Source organism: Schistocerca gregaria, chromosome 11, assembly GCF_023897955.1.
Source record: "Schistocerca gregaria isolate iqSchGreg1 chromosome 11, iqSchGreg1.2, whole genome shotgun sequence".
Taxonomy (NCBI): Eukaryota; Metazoa; Arthropoda; class Insecta; order Orthoptera; family Acrididae; genus Schistocerca; species Schistocerca gregaria.
Window position 1 is genome coordinate 144,091,153 of NC_064930.1, and position 22,068 is coordinate 144,113,220.

At 40.9% G+C, this 22,068-nt stretch overlaps 1 protein-coding gene across 1 annotated transcript in view; it reads left to right on the forward strand.

Annotated features, from left to right (window-relative positions):
* The window catches only part of LOC126295269 (uncharacterized), a 254,583-nt gene that overhangs the window by 112,257 nt on the left and 120,258 nt on the right, over positions 1 to 22,068 (forward strand). Inside the window, exons 13-14 of the mRNA XM_049987697.1 lie at positions 2,779 to 2,922; positions 9,580 to 9,810. Of these exons, the coding sequence (XP_049843654.1) occupies positions 2,779 to 2,922; positions 9,580 to 9,810 (375 nt within the window). The remainder of the gene's footprint in view (positions 1 to 2,778; positions 2,923 to 9,579; positions 9,811 to 22,068) is intronic.

A 22,068-nucleotide genomic window follows, 5' to 3' on the forward strand; every position in this document is an offset into this window, starting at 1 on the left:
GGACAGGTCTAGCTTCAAGGAATGCATTTCAGTACCAGAACTGCCAGCTGCTACATTGATAGTGAGATGACCATCAACAGGATCCACGAAGCCATCCAAGCTCCACATTTTCTCCTCCTCTTATAAGATGAGCTGTTCTGCATTTCGCTGGCGTTCGGTGGTGTCTTGTGACAGAGCTTTGTGCGTAAGCTCCAGTACGTCTGGCAGCTGAAATGCCTTGTTATTTCACAGGGCAGATTCCTTAACTTTTCACCAGATCAGTTCTGTTGGAATCAGACTTCAGAGTACAGTGCCGACTGTAAAAAATGCAGCATTTGTGCAGTTTGCTGGATGCCATGAAAAGTATTGTTTTCCGTGATTCTACAATTCCTGTCACTGTGGCTTGTGTGAGACGACATCCGTGTTATAAAGCAGTGGACACAGTGCAAATGAAGAGTACTTGATTTTTCATTTTCGACCCAAAATTTTTAAGTTGTAATGTCTTTTTAATTTTTAACATTTTTTTGTAACAGTCTTTTATAAAATATCGATAACTGAGAATTTATGTTTCCAATGAAAACTGGAATTTTGCATGCAGTATGTAATTATAAATAACAAGACATACATTTTCATAAGAAACTGATGATGATTAGGTATGTGTTAGTTGTCAGATATTTGATGAATTTTGAATTTAATTAATGTAAACATTCAAGTTGGCAAAAGAAGGCCAAAGTGAGATTCTAGTCAGCGATCTATAGGATACCTGACTACCATTCTCTAACACACCAATTCAGCCACACATCTCGTTTTCAGAAACTCCTCAACTTTTGATAAGTGACTTGGAAAATTCCAAAGCCAACTTTCTCTGTGAACTTGTGAAAACATTAAGAACAACCTGTTACTCAATTTTTTAAAATTGTGTTCCACACGTGTTAAATTATGGAGCAGGAAGCACCGTCGGTCATTTTTCTGGTTTGTATTAACAGCACAACAGTCCGAACATAACTTGCATTACAGAGACTGCAGCTGTACACAATTTTTGAAATAAAAACTACATACATAAAGCATGAAAAAATGTTGATGGCCATTAATAAATTATAATATATTAAAAGTTTCATTTACAATAAGATAGTAATAATGTGACTAACACATAAACAGGACCTACTTGCCAGACATTAATAGCACCAGCTTGTGTACAATTCAGCTGTTGATAATGTTTGTGTGTGTTTGTCAGTTTTATGCGTACAGTAGATGAAGTATACACACAATATTCTTGTGGTGGTAGCCCCGTTTGATGCTTTGCTATGCCCAACCGCATTGGTGAAAGGCATTATTAGGAGGGCTATTCGGAAAGTAGGGAACATTTCCATCTGATGCCACTAGGTGCGCGCTGATCGCGTGTATTTTGGTATGTGCATACTTGGCAGCTCAGTCGGCATCCATCCGTGACAGTGGGAACGTCTCTACGCGTCTGGTTTTTTCGATATTCGAATTTGAAATGTGTGCTGCAATCGAAAATCCCGCCAGTTGTGAAATGTGGTCTGTGACACCGTTTTTGTTGGCAAAAAACCTGAAACTTGTAGAAATTTATCGTGAACTGTGCAAAGTGTACAGAAATAATGAAATAAGTGAATGTTCTGTCCGGACATGGTACGTTCAGTTTAAAAATGGCTGAGCCAACGTGCATGATGAAGAGAAGAGTGGACGCCCGAGCATTGTGACTGACTATCTTGTCTTTTAAGTTGATAAAATGATTCGTGAAAACTGTCACTTCACAATAACAGAACTTTCACTTCTTTTTCCACAAGTTTCACGGACTTTGTTGTTTGGAATTGGTACTCAAAAGCTAGACTACCACAAATTTTGTGCACAATGGGTGCCCAAAATGCTTAGAGAGCACCATAAAGAACAGCGAATGGGGGCAATGTTCTCATTTCTGGGGGCCTACCACAAACATGGTGATTCATTACTAAATCGAATTGTAACCGGTGATGAGACTTGGGTGAAACATACAAATTGCGAGACAAAATTATAGTCTGTGGAGTGCGGGCAGATGAGGTCCTCCCAAAAACCAAGAAAATGTTTGCAAACCTTGTCAGCAAGGAAGTTGATGGCAACAGTGTTTTGGGATAGGTAAGGTGTGCTTCTTATTGATTTTCTCGAACGTGGAAAAACCATAAATTCCGCCCGGTACTGTCAAACTTTGCACAGCCTTAGTAGAGCAGTTCAAAACAAATGCCGAGGAAAGTTGACGCACAAAATTTTGTTTTTGCACAACAATGCCCGACCTCACATGGCAAACCCCACTAAAGAACTCCTTAATTCATTAAGATAGTACATTTTCTCTCTGTCACCCTACAGCCCCGATCTTGCACCAAGCGACTTCCATTGTTTTCCAAGATGAAGAACTGGCTGAAACGCAGCGCTTTGATGACGACGCGGAACTCGACGTGGGAGTGGATCACTGACTGAAGTGTCAGACAGCAGAATTTTTTTCAAAGCTTGTCCACCGCTATGATAGGTGCTTCAATGTGTTTGGTGACTATGTGGAAAGTAGTATGTCAGTCGTTCTTTAAGATGTATATAATAAAATGTATTTCTTGTACTTAGCTCTTTTTTTTTTTTTTGTTTTTTTTTTGTTTTTTTTTTTTTTTTTTTAAAATGCCAAAACGTTCCCTACTTCTGACTAGCCCTCGTAAATATACCATCAAGAACTATTCAGTACAAAAATTAGGTCTCTAGACAGGTCTAGTGTACTCTGTGGCAACTCTCTCCAAGGTCAGTCCTGCTATGTTGCAGCATGACGACAGGCTCCACCACGTCGACAGGACAGCCGGGCGGTAGCGACCAGTCGTTGGGGCTGAAGACGCAGATTTCGACGGCTTTTGGTGGGCTGCTGGACCGAGCCCTCAACAACCGGCTGGAGAAGGGGGTCGGACCGAGGTAGGTGGAGGAGTGCGTCACTCCGTGTGTACACTCTTCTCTGGGGCCGTCACCGTCACCTGTGTACTTCAAGTCTTGTAAATTTGTGTGTTACAGTAGACGCGTAATGTGTGTCATCTGTTGAATAAGTACATACAGGGCGTATACACCCCAGGAAATCTGGGAAAAACCCAGGAATTTTTTCATCTGGGAGAAACCTGGGAATTTTTTCGAATTCTGGGAATTTTTTGCTGTTTTGGTTTTTGTTTAAATTTGTGTAATTTTGACTAGTAAGAACTGATACTCTAAGAAAGAATTTTACTTTGGTCTGCTACTGCAGAATAATACTGCAGCGAGAAAACATAAACGAGACAATAACACCAAAACAAAATTTTAGTTGCAAAGAAAATGCACAGTTTAAAACAAAACAAACTGCACAAAACGAGCATCCGCTGACAGCAAAATGTGTCAAAGGTGTGAGGACAAAAACTGTGCAATACTTCACAACAACAAACAGGTTTTGATGAGTGTGATATCACAACTGTTTACATTTCTAAGAGGTCATGGGAAAATATTGTGAATGGTGGTTTGAGAAGCATTATTTTCAAAGTGGATTTCCTGTTACGCATGGTGAATTATGTTAAGAGTGAGAATGTGTGGTGAATTTCTTAAATTACAAAGCATTTGACTCTCATTAAAAACTTAACACCTTTAGGACAGCCGCTTAGACAGACTGAGCCTCGAGGTTAGTTTTTCATATTGTTTCAGATTTCTAGTTATGCAATAATGATGGCAAAAAGTATAGTTACCCTCCACAAAAAAAAGTGTGAGGTGAATTCTTCGGCAGTTCGCACGTGATTGGCTTTTCTATGAAAATGTCAGAACATTTATTCAGTCAGGTAACCCACGAAACGACCAGTGTGCAGCAGTGAAATTTATAATTGTGCTTGTCAGAAATATTCACATGCTGCAAATTAAGGTGTGCTCTGAGGATCCTGCATGCACACACCTCAGAAAAAACAGCGAAAAAAATTTGATGACCAGTATTATAAGTGAAAGCTTAGCTTGTCATGGAGCTATGTTGAATATATATTAATTTAAACCATTAACGTTTCCTATTTGTGTGTTTGGGCTACTTAAAAGTGATGTTTGCTATTGGCTGACTTCATTACAAGTCCTGTACTCTGAATATCTGCTGGCTGGAAAATCACGTAACACAAGCTACGATTGGCTGACAAAAGCACACAGCAATATTTATTTTAGTGCTCTGAAAGTTACTGTGCTGTAATTGGTTGAATTCGTGTCAGTACTTTTGTAATATGAAACTATGCAGTGTACGTGTTGCCACGTATCAATGATCTTTCCAAAATGCATTGCTTTTGCTGTGTTTAGTTTCCTTAAGTGCTGGGAAGTTTTACACCAGTATATAATACCTTCACCATTCAAAGTATTTGTAAGTTTTACAGCTCCAAGGAAAAGTATGTTGTTGCTTAAGATAGAAAAAAGTGTATTTCCAGCCAGGAAAAGTGTGTTTTCACTTGGGGAAATGCATTTTTGAATTGGAAATCGGAGAATTTTTTTTCGTGTCTGCATATACATCCTGACATACAGTAAAACTGTGTAAGGAACAAACTATTTTTCTCTTCACCATCAAGCAGGTGTGCTTATGTATAAAGTGCACCAATCACAAATAACATTGTCTTGTACCATTCCATTGTCATTTTACAGTTACAAGCCCATACCTACTCCTTCATCATTGCTTCAGCTTACACAGTGATGAGTTATGTTGTCGTCCAGCCAAGTGAGCTGCAGTAATATAATATAACCAGTGAGATAGGTGGGAAAAAATTTCAAATCGGTGTGAAGTGATGTCCCAGATTCTGAGATAACAGAACAACCCCACAATGAGGCAGTTGTCTACAAGATAATTAGTAATTGAATCAGCGGTCAGTTGGGATTTGTTGCAGCTGTGCCGTTTAATGCTCCTAGTGGGTCATTACTGTGGGGTAACACTTGTCTATTAAACAGTGATCTAGTTCATTTGATATAAGTCTATTTTATCACTGTTTTATTAACTCACATTAAACTGCGATTTTGCTAATACACATTAACAATGCGAACATAAAAACAGCTATTCTTTATGTACGTATGAAGTACGCCGTGTGCCCACTTGTGTTACGAAAATCAGTGCATCCGCTCGAGGGTTAATGAAAAATTGTAGGAGGTCCCTTTTTTTTGTGTTTGTGTAATACATACATGTATCATTACATAACTTTGTAACAATATTAAACCATTTTTTGGAATAAATAGAGCAGCATGAGAATTGTAAAGAAACAGTCATAGAATTGTGAAGTTATCACTCTCAATCATCAGTACTTTTTTGGTATCTGCAAGTGACAGCAGTTCCTTTCGAGTTATGTATGCCTCGGCACCTCATTGACATTGATGAAATGGGATGGGGGATAGCATATTGAGAAAAGTTGTGCATTGATTTGTAAGCTGAGTTTACAGCTGATCTGAACACTGGAGGTTGTCAACATCCTCCAAAACTTTTCTTTGAACATTATCCCAACGAAGTCCGTTTCTCTATTGGTCAGTATTCTTTCAAGTAGTCATAGCAGCTCCTTTAAGTATGTGCGTCTCTTTCTGCATCACCTGGCCACTTTCTGATGAGCACACTCCTCAAATCTGGGTGGAAACTGACAGTTTTGATGTTACTGGCACCATAAAACGCATTGTGCAAAATTTCCATGGCAAATAGCTGGAAACATTCAAGGTCAGTGGCAATGAAGCCCTCATGCATGCAGTTTATGTCTTATAGTTTGGACTGTAATAATTATGTTACGTACGTTTTGCAAGACACCTTTTCATATTCTAGCATCTGAAATTGTTTCTGTCAGGTCCCCAAGGCACAGAAATCCATCATCTTGTGCGGTGGTAACTCATGATTTTTGTTGGTGCCTTTCTTCTGGTCAGTCAAATTGTTGATAATGACTCCACATTCTTGAAATTACACCATTTTCCATATTTAGAGCCTTTGCAGCATCAGCTTGTATTCCATAATTTTCAGTTACGTTAAATATTTCCTTACAGTTTAAATAACAGCGTTCTGCTGTCATCAAATCTCATTTTAACTGTTTATAATGATTTTGCGCAGTTATTAGTTTCTTAATTCAGTGTAACAGTGCAGTGCTGGCTACTATGGTAACCTAGAACAATACAAATATCTAGTACTCAAACAGTGCATAATCTAGGACGGAATGTAACAGTATTATGAGAAGGAAAGTTGCTACTCATCCTATAGCAACGATGGTGTGTTGCAGGAAGGCACAACAGAAAGATTGGCAGCTTCCAGAGACTGTGGTCGTGTGTGTGTGTGTGTGTGTGTGTGTGTGTGTGTGTGTGTGTGTGTGTGTGTGTGTGTTTTGTCTATTTTTGACAAAGGCTTTGTTGGCCAAAAGCTAACATTCCGACAGACTTTTTGTTGTGCCTTTCTGCAACTTGGCATCTCCCCTATACAGTGAGTAGCAATTATCCTTTTCATCATAATCAACTAATACTTTTTCATATCTTGAGGTTTAGTACACAATTCCCATCAATAGGTGTGGTAAGAGTATTCAGCAAAAAAATGTTTCATCCATAGATAAAGAAAGTAGTTCTTTGTACGTGTTGCCTATTATCCATTAATAATAGCACTTTTCTCTATACAGTATGGTCCTGTTGTGCAGTGAAATATACTTAAATTTTTAATAAAATTGTGTTTATTATTGTAGACATTAGCATATACATAACTATTTTTATTAGCTCTGGATGAAACATTTTTTGTGTGCATTCATACTACATCTGTGGATGGAAATAACATGTCAAATAAGGCAATGTGAATATAAGCAACCCCAGCTTAATGCAAAAGTTGCTGAACACAAAGTAGGTGATGAGTTCATTGATAGTATGCCAGTCGTTGCGGTTCTAAGAATTCTGCTTTTGGCCTGCCTTCTACTTTCCCTTCTGTGGGAGAGCACCACCTCCCACTTTTTATCGCATATTGCTAGACGTCGTGTCGAATCCTGCCTAGTCATCGGATATGGGGTGTCTAGGAAACCTGCTATTTCGGGTCACAAGACAAACAATTCAAGCAAATCATATCAATGAGTTTTATTATAAAACAATACTTAACTTTGAAAATTACATAGTCACTACTGGCCATTAAAATTGCTACACCACGAAGATGACGTGCTTCAGACCCAAAATTTAACTGACAGGAAGAAGATGCTGTGATATGCAATATGCTTTTCAGAGCATTCACACAAGGTTGGCGCCGATGGCAACACCTACTACGTGAGGAAAGTTTCCAACTGATTTCTCATACACAAACAGCAGTTGACTGCAGTTGCTTGGTGAAACGTCGTTGTGATGCTTCGCTTAAGGAGAATAAATGCGTACTATCACGTTTCCGACTTTGATAAAGGTCGGATTGTAGCCAATCGCGATTGTGGTTTATCGTATCGATACATTGCAGGTCACATCGGTCGAGATCCAATGACTGTTGGCAGAATACGGAATCGGTGGGTTCAATAGGGTAATACGGAATGCCATGCTGGATCTCAGCGGCCTCGTATCACTAGCAGTCAAGATGACAGGCATCTTATCCGCACACCTCTAACGGATTGTGCAGCCATATCTCGATCCCTGAGTCAAAAGATGGGGACGTTTCCAAGACAACAACCATCTGCATGAACAGTTCGACGACGTTTGCAGCAGCATGGACTATCAGCTTGGAGACCGTGGCTGTGGTTACCCTTGACGCTGCATCACAGACAGGAGCGCCACCAATGGTGTACTCGATGACGAACGTGGGTGCACGAATGGCAAAATGTCATTTTTACACATGAATCCAGGTTCTGTTTAGAGCATCACGATGGCCACATCCGTGTTTGGTGACATCGCAGTGAACACCAATTGGAACCGTGTATTCTTCATCGCCATATCAGCCTATCACCCATTGGTTGCACGTCTTGGTCACCTCTTGTTTGCATTGACGGCACTTTGAACAGTGGACATTACATTTCAGATGTGTTACGACCCCTGGCTCTACCCTTCATTCGATCCCTGCGAAATCCTACATTTCAGCAGGATAATGCACAACCGCACGTTGAAGGTTCGGTAAGGGCCTTTCTGGATACTGAAAATGTTCGACTGATGCCCTGGCCAGCACAGTCTCGAGATCTCTCACCAACTGAAAACGTCTGGTCAATGGTGACTGAGCAAATGGCTCGTCACAATACGCCAGTCACTACTCTTGATGAACTGTGGTATCGTGTTGAAGCTGCACGGGCAGCTGTACCTGTACACGCCATCCGAGCTCTTTTTGACTCAATGCCCAGGCGTATCGAGGCCGTTATTACGGCCAGAGGTGGTTGTTCTGGATACTAATTTCTCAGGATCTATGCACCCAAATCTAATGAAAATGTAATCACAAGTCAGTTTTAGTATAATATATTTGTCCAATGAATACCCGTTTTTTATCTGCATTTCTTCTTGGTGTAGCAATTTTAATGGTCAGTAGTGTATCCGAAATAAACAAACTTCTTCAGTATGTACAATTCCTAATACAAGCGAAGTAATATAGTAGACGCTTCTATTCGGGTTGCTAGCCCCGGAGCTCCTCTTCGACTGGGCCGTGACCGGTCGGGCGTGCCGCTTGTATCCTCTTCGCGTACAGGCTGCTGCTGTCGCGTTGTCGTTCTGGGGAGGGGTCGGTCAGTGTGAAGGTGACTGACATCTTGTCTCAGCCTCTCTGGTCTACCGTTCCCGGCTGGCGACTTTGCACTCTGACACATTGTCCTTGGATTGAATCCACCTGTCAGACTGACAGTGAGGTACGGTGTGCTAGCCAGATAGTATGTGGTTTTTCGGTGGTTTCCCACATCTGATGAGGTGCATACTGTGCTCCCACCAGTGTCCCATCTCAGTTACACAATCCACAAAGAATTTGAAAATGTTCTCACACTTTCACATGGGATAAAAAATTCACCTAGACATGTGCTTCACACCATTGCCAAATACAGATTAATGTGCGTACCCTGTGAAGGTATGTGATAATAAGGCCAGAGAAAAGATCATGATTTGTGGACATGAACAGAACGTTTAAGTAAAAGCTTCTTTGGCCCTAACACTTCTAGAGATCAGAACATTTGCATAGCACTAAAAATTATTTTGATACTATGTAATATACAACCAAAATCGCTGTTAAACTAGTCAGCAGGCCTAGCTGAGTGCTTACCCGTGCCGACAGTTGATAACATTGCCAGCTCGTGATCAAATTATTTTTGTCAGTCTAACCTAGATCTAGAGTTACACTATAAATCATTTTGTCACCACAGTAGTAATTATTTCAGAATGTCGTTCTCATGACACAACACATTTGTCTATTGTACAATGTGCGACTGCTTTTACGAGAAACTGAAATTAGTGTGGCACCGTTTGATGAATATGAAAGTGTTATTTTAGTACTGGAATGTGCCAGCATTGGTGAAGAATGGCTCACAAGTGAATGAATCGTTATCAGTAACTATGCTGTAACATAAGTAATTAGGCTATGTGAAAAAGAATTTTTGTATTTGCACATTTCGTGTAAGCGTGAACTGTGGAGGAGAGCTGTCAGTGGAGTCGCGATTGCAGTGACCACCTCCACAGCGTCGACGGTCCGATGCCGAGCCAGCTGCAGGAGCAGACGACTTATTGCCCCGCATCGGAAACGTCGTCGACGGGCCGGTGGCGACGTGTGTACGACACGGAGCTGGCCAAAAAGGTGCGGCAGGAGCTGACGTCCCAACCTCCCCAGCGCGCGGTAGATGGCTCTGCCAAAAACTCTGACTCGCATCGCTTCGCCTGCTCGTACTGCGAGAGCCGGTGAGTGGCCGGTCTGCTAGTCTACTTGCGCATTCTGCGCTTTTCACTTGGGGTATGCAGCTGTTGCATGCATCTGGAAGTAGTCAGAACTGCAGTGAAGCCAGGAATATTTTGAGTGTTTCACTGTAAGGGGGCTGCGACGGGCCTCAGTCGTCCGATTTTCAAAAATTATTTTTTTACTTTGCTGCTATACATTTTCCTGATGTATGTTTGCCGTTTAAGCTGTTGTGAATATTTAGTTTAGTATTGACAGTTGAAAATGCCTGCTATATATCTATATAAACAATTTAACAGACAATCTGAGCAGCCGTCTTAGGTTGTTTGCAGACAATGCTGTCATTTATCGTCTGGCAAACTGGGCAGAAGGTCAAATCAAATTGCAAAAATATTTAGAAAAGACATCTGAATGGTGCAAAAATTGGCAGTTGACACTAAACAACGAAAAGTATGATGTCACCCACATGAGTGGTAAAAGTAATCCGTTAAACTTCAGATACACAATTAATCAGTCTAATTTAAAAACCAAAAATTCAACTAAATAGCTAGGAATTATAATTATGAACTATTTAAATTGGAAAGAACACACAGAAAATGTTGTGAGGAAGGCAAACCGTGACTGCGTTTTATTGACAGAACACTTAGCAAATGTAACAGATCTACTAAGGGGACTGCCTATGCTACACTTATTTGTCCTCCTTTAGAATACAGCTGGACCGTGTGGGGTCCTTACCAGATAGGATTGGTGGAGTACATCGAAAAAGTTCAAAGAAAGGCAGCACGTTTTGTATTATCACGAAATAGGGGTGAGTGTGCCACTGAAATTATATCGGATTTGGGATGGATACCATTAAAACAGAGGTGTTTTTTCACTGCGCGATAATATTTTCACGAAATTTCAATCACCAACTTTCTCCTCCGAATGCAAAATCACGTTATGAAATAAGAGAAACAAGAGCTCGCAGGGAAAGGTGTAGGTGCTTGTTTTTCCCACGCGCTATATGAGATTGGAATTGTACGGAATTATTGTGAAGGTGGTTTGATGAACCCTCTGCCAGGCAGTTACGTGTGATTTGCAGAGTATCCACGTAGATGTAGATGTGTACGTGTTTTCAAGTGCTCAGTGTGTTTTTAACATCGAAAAAGGTGGATCAAAGAATTTGCATTAAATTTTGCTTGAAAAATGGAATTAAATGCAGCCTCGCATGTTGACTGTAGCTTTTCACAAATTTATTATGAGCAGTACGTAAGTTACAAAGAGGGTCAAGAAGACACTGAAGATGATGACTGCCCTGGACGTCCTAGCCCCTAGCATGCCAGTTTCCGACATCGGTGTGGAAGAAGGAAAGAAAATAGTTTTGGAAAATTGCCGAATCACCGTTAGAGAGATTGCTGGTGCTGTCTGTATATCCTTTGGCACCTGCTGAGATTTTTCTTCAAATGCTTTGGACACAAAATGTGTAGCAGCAATGTTTGTTAACTTTTGACTATATGTGACGTTGTGTAGACGTCGCTGAGGAATTGCCGAATGAACGGAGATACTCGTTTGAACAACCAGAAGGATCAAGACCGAAAAAAATTTGACAAATTTGATGACGTGGAGGGCCTTCTCACTGCTTTCTTCCATTACAGTTGTATAGTGCATCACGAATTTCTGTCTTACGGTCATACAGTCAGTAAGAAAGTTATGTGCCACTTTCATTGAAGCGATCCAAAGAAAAGATCAGAGTTGTGGTAGAACGACTCGTGGAAATTTCATCACAGTAATGCTTTCACTCATATCTCGGTGACTGTATGCATCAGACGTGGCACACTGAGGCTTCTCTCTGTGTTGAAGCCTGAAGAGAACTGTGGAAGTACGTCATTTCATCACCACTGTTGGGGTAAAAACAAAATCACTGAAGCAGCTGAACACCACAATGAAAAGTGAGTTCTAGAACTGCTTCCAAGATTGTAAAAAGTGATGGGAAAAGTGTATTACGACGGTTGCCTAGAAAGTAATGTGACATATTTTTTTCTCAGTCAAAAACAGTGCTACGAATGGAAAACGTTACGTATGTATTATTTGATGTCTCCTGAGTGAGCACACCGAGTTTCCGTCACTTCTGAGAGATAGCGTAGCTGCAGGACAGTTTCAAAATGGCTTCTGAAGGTGACGTATGTTAAAAGAAATGTGCCGTCATTGAATTTCTCACTGCAGAGAAACTAACTATGGGGAGTATTCACAAACACTTGTACAAAGTCTACGGAGCATCTGCTGTCGACAGGAGTACAGTTAGTCGCTGTGCACGGAGGGTGAGGTCATACGGAAAGCGGAATTGTGGAGCTCCACAATTTGCAGCGGTCAGGGAGACCATCCACGGCTCTCACACCTGACCTAGCCCTCTCGGACTTGTACTTGTGTGGGCCATTGAAGGATGCCATTCGTGGGAGACATTTTGAGGACGATGAGGAGGCGATTTACACAGTGAAGCGCTGGCTCCGCCACCAGGACTAGGATTGGTACAGACAGGGCAGACATGCCCTCGTTTTGCAGTGGAGGAAGGCCAGAGAACGGGGTGGAAAAATAGGCTGTGTAGGTGGAACACCATTCTTTCGTGTGTGTAATTCTCGTTTGTGTTCAATAAAGAATTGTTGAAAAAAAATAATGCGGTCTGTTACTTTCTGGGCAACCCTCGTATATCTTAGGGGAAGTCGTTTGAATGGGACAAAGTTGATAATGAATAAATAAAAATTCTTGAAGATGAACAAAAATTCATATTACTTTTTTATCACGTCTGCACGATACTGCGTATGCGAACAGTATGGGCTGTGTGTTTTTTTTGGTAACCGACATTTTAAATACATTTCGCAGTATGTGCTGTTTACAACTGCAATACACACTTTACTCGTTGAGCTTAAGCTAGCATTGAGCAGTACTCTGTTCTATTGCGGGTTATTTTCCATCAGTGTTATTTGTACATTGACAGTGATACACCGGTGGAGTATTGGTCGATGTGCACGTCATTTGTGCTTTCTCCGAATGCAGTGAAAGAATGGTGTGACAGTGCCGTGCTGAACCTTTCCCGCAGCAACGGCAGTCGCGTCGCACTGTGTTTGTGTCAGTCTGAGACTTGTTGCATTAATCTGTGTTTTCTGTTGTAAGTGATGGCACAGAAACAAAGGTAAATTGTGGGAACTCCTTTGAAGCTGGTTCTGCGGTCGGTGGAAGGATTGGGACTGTATGGGGATATGGTGCGGGAGATCATTTTGCGGACTAGGTCTGTAGGTAGCACCTGTCTGCGAAGGCCTTTTGTGATCCCATCGGCGAACTGTACTAGAGAGTTCTTGTCATTGCAGGTAAGCTGCGCCTGGGTGGTCAGGCTGTGTGGGAGGAATTAGGTAATGGTGTGAAAGGAGGGGGTAAAAATTTGGAAGAGAGATCAAAGTTTCACTACAGCAAAAGGTGTGCTGTGTGCTGTGATTTAGGTGGCGATATTTAGGTGGTTTTATATGTTGAGCGATTTGATAAGAATCGGGAGCAACTACCTCGAAGGTGTAACATTTGGAAATAGGATGTAGCAAAGATACTGATGGAGTATGGCTTGGAACAACAGTGGTGCTGGTTGACCAGGAGGGAATGACCGCAGAGAGAGACAAACAAGAATTGACAATCAGTGAGAAGGCTGAAGAGAAGTTCTGTGCAGAAATAAAACAGCATTTTGTTATAGATCAGGACTGGTAAATGTGTTTGAACGCAAATTAGAGGTGAAGAGGTTATTCAAGTTTTTTGCGTAACCCTATTCCATATGTGTTGAGGCATTAGGGAGCAATAAAGGAATCCAAAGAATGGCAGACAGGGGCTGTTGGGCGATGCCGAAGCGTGTGTAACTGGGGTTGCCACTGGTTGTGGAAATCGGGGAATTTCTGGCACATCAGGAAAATCTCTTTTTTGTCTCAGTTGATCAAATGACTTGTTTACTGAGGCATCGTGCTGGCTGGGTGCAGCTGAGTACGTGCATCACTTCCCTACTCTCTCTTTCCTCCTGCTTCTCCCCTTCCTACCACTCCCCTCAGCTTGCAGTCAGTGCTGCCACCACATCTTGCCGCCAGCCTAGCAGCTGCCGACGACGACAGGCAGTGAGGCGTGAGGAGTGCTCGGATCTGATTCAGAGACCGTAGACGAAGAGGCCGGAGACTGCGGTTGTGTGTGTGAGACATGTGTCTGAGTCATTGTGTGAATGTGTCTGTGCTCTCGTTTTCTGACAAAACCAATAGCTGAAAATTTAGTTGTGAGAATGTGACTGTCGTTATTATGTACCCGTCTGTGGTTCAGCAGTCACCTTTATGGTGAATTGCTACTTATTCTCGTTATTATTGACTCTCAGAGTATTTGAACAAGGTATCTGTTGCACGGATTGATCGCCGTGGCCTCATTTCATCAACGTGTTGCCTCTGACTCGTGGACTTCCGCGACGAGCCAAAGCCGCAGGCCATTTCTGCGGGTATCTGTAATGGATCGGGGCTGCCAGTCTGGAGCCGTTCGGTTCCACTAACGTGCAGGCGCTGCCCATCGGATCTGATCTCACCGATCTGCCCGCGAGCCGGGTCTGTTTGTGTGTGGCGTAATGCAGCGGATTTTCGTGGTTTGTCCGTGGACCCGGGTCTGCGGTGCTTTTGGCAGGACAGAGGCTGTGAGTGACGGATTTCAGGAATAGTGACTGTGTTACCGCAAGTACATTGCACAGCGTGTTATTTTATAGACATTTTATTTGTTGTTGTATGTTTTGGCACTTCAGAAGTAGATTATATGTTAGAAAAGAAGAAGAAAATTGTGTGAGCTGCTGGTAGTTTGTGTACTATGCACTCATATATTTCTCAAACGAAAAATCACACAGTACCTGTAAAATAATAGATATAACATAGAGGGTAATAACTGACGAGTGGTTAACCCTGTTCAATAAGTGCCAGAAAATGAGGATAACTTCCACGTCAGTCCAAGGTTTTGAGACAAAGTGTACTGAGATCTAAAGAACTGATAGCAGGAGATTTGTTTGGGCCTTTGCTGGTGTAGTTACACTTTCGTGGTCTCACACACAGTTGCAAAATTTATTAGATCATATCTGGACAAGAGACCAAAAATGTGATTTACAGTTGATAAATTGGAAAATTATAATATATCCCATTTGCATTAATTAGAAGCTCTACTGTTGGACAATGGACCCTAATTTATATCATAAGTAGTGCAGATATTGTGCGGAGATGAATGTTATAAAGCACATTAAAATTTTTGCTCATTTTTCACATGTGGACATGAGTGAGAGAGTCATGTTGGAGATGAATACATTGCGCAGAACTGCTGTCAAAAAACCATTTTCATGGTCTATCTGTGTTCCTACATTTCATACAGTCATAAACAATGTATGGGATGAGCTGCAGGGTTTGCTCCGAGTGAAGACTGAATGAAGAAAAAGGCAAGAGAAAGAAAGACACAGCGTGACATCGGGCGGAAACCCACTGTATTTGAAATTAGGGACCTAGTTTTGAATAAGGCAAGGAATGGCCAAAGAAAGTAGACTCCGAAACAAAGAAATTTTGGCTTGTGTGCCATGGGTTATTTGAAGTAGTACAGAAACCCATGAAAATGCAAGTTTGCTGGCATATCCATAATCCTTGTCAGATTGAAAAATATGGGAGGAAGATGCAGTGTGCTCCAATGTGGCAACTGCTGTGGAGAAGATAAAAGAAACAAATGTTTAATCAAACAATTAAAAATCCAGGATGGAATTTAATAATTATGAAAGGAAAGTTGCTACTCACCATATAGCAGAGATGCTGAGTCGCAGATAGGCAAAAATGTTTGGTAGTAAGTAGATAGAGGAGGTTGTATTATGGTACATAGCTGTGTGTTGCATAAGAGATGTTTTGGATGGTACAAATTTGATTGGATGGAGCACATGCCATAAGGAGGAGTTTGCTTTGGAGGGAAGATAGGCAAATCCTTACAAGAATATATTGTTTTGGAAAGATGATAAACTGCAACAATAAAACACACACACACACACACACACACACACACACACACACACACACACACACATTTATACTTATAAGATAGTGTAGATGTGCCAATAAGTTAAATATATTTTAACTTACTCTGTAGAACTTAATGATGGATTGGGCTATAATCAGTGTCCGACTTGGAGAATTCCAGTGAAAGTTCGTTTTCGCAGCAGGAAGGACCACCTACATAGTGCTGGAGTTTATATTTTTTGATAATTAATTGAAACCCTCAGCTGCCGACAGGTGTTGTTGAAATACCTCGATGGCGACAGATGAAAATGTGTGCTCCGGCTGGGACTCGATCCCGGGATCTCCTGCTTACGTGGCAGATGCTCTGTCCATCTTAGCCACCGAGGACACAGATGAATAGCATGACTGCAGGGACTTGTCCCTTGCATGCTTCCCGTGAGACCCACATTCCCACGGACAGAGTGTCTGCCGTGTAAGCAGGAGATCCTGGGTTCGAGTCCCAGTCAGGGCACACATTTTCAGCTGTCCCCATCGAGGTATATCAAGAACACTTGTTGGCAGCTGAGGGTTTCAATTAATTATAATTTATTCTAGAGAAGCTGCATGGTCATCAATGGTATCTGTTCTTTCAAGCAGTTACTATCTTCATATGTATATTTTTGTACGTGTATGTATATGTATATAAATTAGTGTGTATTTGCGTATCAGGCTTAATGACTTTTATCAGTAAATTATAAGATATTTTTGTTAACAGTATTGTTATAATCAATAACTGTTAAACATTGATTTTGGTATCTTTTCTAAGTCGAGAAAGTTTGAAATAGTGCATAAGTTATTTTGGAGGGAGATTTGATTTGTGTAGGCACTTTCCTAGGTGTGCTTTACTTGTTAGTTCGTTGGTGGTGGTGGTGGGGGTGGGGGTATTTACAGACTTACTGTGTTGTTAAGAGGGTCCAGTTCATAAAATGTTGGTGAAGTGTGTGTGTGTGTGTGTGTGTGTGTGTGTGTGTGTGTGTGTGTGTGTCTCATAGTATTGTTTAAGAAATGTCTGTCTAGGTTTGTATTCATCTAGACTAGAGCTCAGTGGTGAACAAGCAGCTACTGCAATGCTAATGACATGGTGTAAGCAACTAAGAACTAATGTGTGCCAGATTAACCAATTCAGTGAATTGAGGGCAAGGAAAGCCGGAGCCACTGAATTTGGTGTATCACTTACGTCAGGTTTTGTTAAAATATGGTTTTGTAACAAATGCTTGATTATTGATAGCATTAATGTATGTTTTTTTTGTACATTTGGGATGTAAAGTTGCGGTGCGGCTCGTTACCTTTTTACCGCCCTGCCAGTGTTCAGCAATGTTCATTTGTCTAGCTAAAAGCTGTAGTAGAAAATACTAGACCACTACTGTCTATTGCAGGTCGCAACATACATAGAATTGTCCGGTAAACAGGATGTGGCTAGCTACTGAAATAAAAGTTTTAACATGGCAATGTAAATTTTCAGGTGTATTTTTACGATAAAGATCACAGTTAACATACAGCACACCACAATCACATACGTAGCCATTTTATGGTATTTACATCCGTTACCGAAGTTAGTAGGGTTCACTGGATCTTTAGTTATGAAAATGCTCGCTCAGATGTCGTGCACTCTGCTCTACACGTAATACCTGTTCCACTCTTAGATCACACCACACGCCACGCGGTTTTAACTGACAGTCAAAAGCAATAATTTTGATATTCCGTCCGAATTCCACACGACTTCCACTATACCGTTCACTTAAATACACTTTGTATTACTTTGCGATCTCGTAATTAGCATTTTTCCACAATTTTACAGTACTTTCATCGGAGCTGGTTTCAGTGAGATGTTACTAGATCGAACCCTCAGCCCCGACCCCCCTAGATCACACCAAAGGCTTTGTTCCCAGCACAGATTGGTGCGAGCCTGCATTTTTCTGATTGGCTGATATCACAAACAGCAAATCAGGTTGCAGTATTATCCCGCACTAACCCGTGCTTTACTTCAGTGACCGATCATAGTAAAACAATTCTTTCTATGGCAATTGCTAAATAAATAAATTTAGAAAAGTATCAAATATAAAATTACTCCTTCTGAAATTACCGATTAATTTGTGTTCTACTCACGATTTATTAGTACTGTAAACTGACTGCACATTTAACTATAGTAAATCCCCTGTATAGTTTAACTGGTACTTTGTGGAAAAAAAGAAAAAAAAAATTTCAATTACTTTTGTTCTTCTTCACTTGTAGGGCAACACTCACACTGCTAATTACTACACATTTAAAACAATTATAATTACGCAAATACATTAAATTTATCAAACATATTTTTACAACATTGTTTTGACTTCGACTGCTAGCACTGTCCGCCAACTGCTGACATCTGCTGCCTATTAGTACAGCTACGTGCAGCTCTGTAACTCAGGTCCATGTCAGCTGGTGACATTTGTCGACGACTCGTGCCTATAACAATTTCGTCCTAACAAGTGACAGGAGCGATTCTAAGGCGCTACACTTCAAAGTTATATGTGGCTTAAGGAAGGGACCTAGAAGTACAGACATTTCAAATATTGTTAGGAATTTTGTGGTAATGTGTAATAATTGATGAGTATGACAAGCGTTTTGAGTTTTTTTATTTTAATTTTATTTTATTGCAATTTTGTTCCACAACAATTATGAAATATTTTTCTATGCATTTGTTTGTAAAGTGTCCTATTTACAATAATTAAAGGTAAACATAAACAGGAGTTGTGAAGCACTATGTTTTTTGTGTTGTTTAGAAAGCTACTACTAATCTGTAAGTTTTGAGAATTGTTCTGGCTCTCCCACAAAGTCAGTGGGTTAGTATTGTTGTCAGTTTTTAATTTCTAACAGAGAGAGAAGGAACTGTAATGTGAATGCAGCATGACCTGTCAGAAACAAATATTTTCATAAACTTTGCATTAAAATTGTCATTAGTGATGTGAATGTTTGTTGTTGAATAGTGGAAGTTACAGAAGCTGTGTTAAGATTTAAGTTTGTTCCTGTCACCTGCAAAACGAAAGGTGAACGGTGGGACAGTATTTTGAGAGGAGTAAGCGAGCTTCAGTTAATGGTTAACTTCAGAAGCTATAGCAGTAGTGAATTCTGTTGCCAGTTAGAAAAGTATAATCAACAACACATTTCCCCTGGTGGTGATCAACAGTATGCTTTCATTTCTCATCAGTACAGTGCAAGAATTGTGAAGGGAATTATCCCAGAAGGAAACCTTGATCACTTTCTTGTACTAGCATTAAGAACATTGTAAATTGGTTGTAGACACGCTAAGAGGGTAGGAGGCCCTATTTACCAGAATACGAAATGGGATATGGAAAGATATTTTAGGGGTTTCTGAATGTGAATTGGGGCCTGTACTGTCTTCAAGAGGTAATACCTGAGTCACATATATTGTAGTGTATCCGAAATGAAAATATTCTGTCTGTCGGTCCATACAGAACAGTGCACAGTACCAATGTATTCCAATAAGCCACACATGGAAAAGGGATATTTCAGGTCGTGCCTTCGTGTTCTGCCGATCACAGAGATAAGACGTCAAGTGTTTCGGACAGCCCCTTAGCATAGTGGCCATATTTATACCTGTTGGAAAATTGGGCATTATGATATAAATGTCACAGTCACATTGGACATGTCACTCTCTCAATGATCGTTACCTGTAATAAATTGTGCAAATAGGTGGTCGCCTTTATTGATCACCCTTGTGGTCCAGCTAATATGTCCCACAGCCATGTACGAACTACTACTTCTCGTGGACTTTGTTTCCTGGCTGGGTGGTTCTGTGAGAAGGTATTAACTGTTATGAGGTACTAAATGAACTCGACTCCTCCGTAAAAACTCCTCTGTATTTCAACTCGGTAATACATGGACCCCAAATCACATAGTGCACAAAAAGCTTTATAAATCAGCAACGACATATCGTACATTTGTCGTCTTACTCAACTCGTACACCAAAATTAGTTGTCTGTGATTCCTTACTGCATTTGTTGTGGGGTCACGTTGAAATTTTCAGCAGCGCTCTTACTCCTATCAGTTCAGGATGCTGCCATGTCTTTGCCCCAAAGTATAAATGGCACCATCAGCAAGAGACTCTCCCACCTTACGTCACAGCTTTCCTACCTTACGTTACAGCTTGCCACTGGCCCTAGCTTTACTGCTCACACGCCATCTGCAAGAACTGCAGATCGGAGCATGCACACTGAATGCTTCCCACTTCCATACTATTTAATAAGTTGTCAAAATCCTCTTTAGTTGTCTTGAAAACTCATAGTGGAACAGTGTTTTTAAAAACACCATGTTACTCTACCGCATTCTGTAGCTGTCCTGCAATACAGAACCAAAATTTAAACATTACGCACTTCTTCGAGCCTAGACAAATGAAGCAAATGGATGGTTCTTTTCCGTTAGGTGTGGTCTATGGGGAACCTTAGGCAGATTATATTAGCACCATTTGTTCATGGGTGTTTGCTGAGAAATTTTTGGGACACCACTTCTATAATTTCTGTGCATGCATGGCAAAGTGTCAAAATTTTTACCACATGTTTCGAGATGATGATCTCGGAGAATTCAGAAACTTTCTTCAATATAATTATCCGTTGAAGAGACAGAAAGGTGAAAGTTACTTGCGCACATAAAATACTACGTAATGTCTGGTCAGAGATGTAAATGTAGTTAAAATATGTACGTAATATCCAGTCTGAGGCCTAAATTTAGTTTTAACTGACTTAGTGAACATGTGGCAAAGGTTCTGAGTCATCTCAAGGGTTCAGACATCACCGATCTATGGTTTTAGTTGCCATTTTTTTCAGCAATAAAATTTGACACGCATGGGCACTTCACACCTATACGAGTTCTCTCTACATAGAAATTATTCGGTGTTACCATCTGGTGCCGTGAGAAGCCTACAAAAAATTGTTTTGTAATATGAGATTCTTCGATTGTACTTGAAAATCAAACACGGAATGTTTTGCTGCACCACAGAGGCAGTGCAAAAAGTTGCACATTTTTTTCGACTAATGGAAAGTGAAACTGCATTGGGAGGAAGACAATTTTGTGTTCACTTCATATTGTGGATACTTATCTTTTGTTTGTATGTGTCAAAGTATGTAAGTGTGTCAAAGTATATAACTAACTGTCAAAACTTATTGACTTACAAAATTCCTTTTGTATAAGTAGTACAATCTGCTGTAACAGGAAAAATAAGTGAATCACTTGAAAAATGCTCTGACAGCCGAATATCCTTCTTTTTAAGAGACTCTGACAGAAAAGTGGAGATGAGCTGACTCAGTCGTCAAGAGAGAGAAGACACTACCATTGGGAGAGAAAGAGAGAGGAAACAGTGGTGGTAGGAGAGAAAAGTGGCAGTGAAAGAGAGAGAGAGAGAGAGAGAGAGAGAGAGAGAGAGAGAGATGGCTAGAAATAAAGGAGGGAGGAAACAGTGGAAATAAGAGATGATGAGTGGAGACAATGTGTAGGATTGGGGGGGATTTCTGGACACCCCGGACTGGTGAAGTTGAACATGAAAAAAACTGCCATTTTCCCCACATACCCTAATGTTACAAGTTTCCCAGTCTAGGGGTCAACACTATGAGCAAACTGTGTCCGAGGACGTACGGAGAGAAGAAAATGGTAGTCGAAGAGAAAGACAGCAGACTCTGAGCGAGAAAGAAAGGTCGGGGCATGAGAGAGGAAAAGATTGGGACAAAGACAGTGGCAGAGGCACAGTGGAAGTGGCAGAGAATGTGTCGACAGTAAAGAAGAGTGGGAGAAAGGGAGGAAGGCAGTGACAGTGGGAGTGACAGACAGCAGAAAGTGCGAATGGAAAAGTGGGAAAGAGAGAGAGAGAGAGAGAGAGAGAGAGAGATATGGAATAGCAGCAAGAGGGAGACACTGAGTATGAATGCTTCACTGCAGAGGGAGGCTGGGTAAAAGTCTAGAATGCTCCATTTTAAAAGAGCGTGAATATTTTTGCATGCCAATTTTTTTGAGAGGAAGGTGGAATGTGGATTAATGCTGGTGGTCCCCCACTTTTCTTCAAAATCTTTTAAACAGAAAAAAAATGTCTCTTTTGTGCTCCCGCAGGAGTATTTTTTTTTTTTTCCTTGGATATTACTCACATAGCTAATTGGAAGCTTAAAGGCAGTGAGCTGACACTGTATAAGAAAAAATTTCATGTTCTTTGAAAGAATGTTAAGT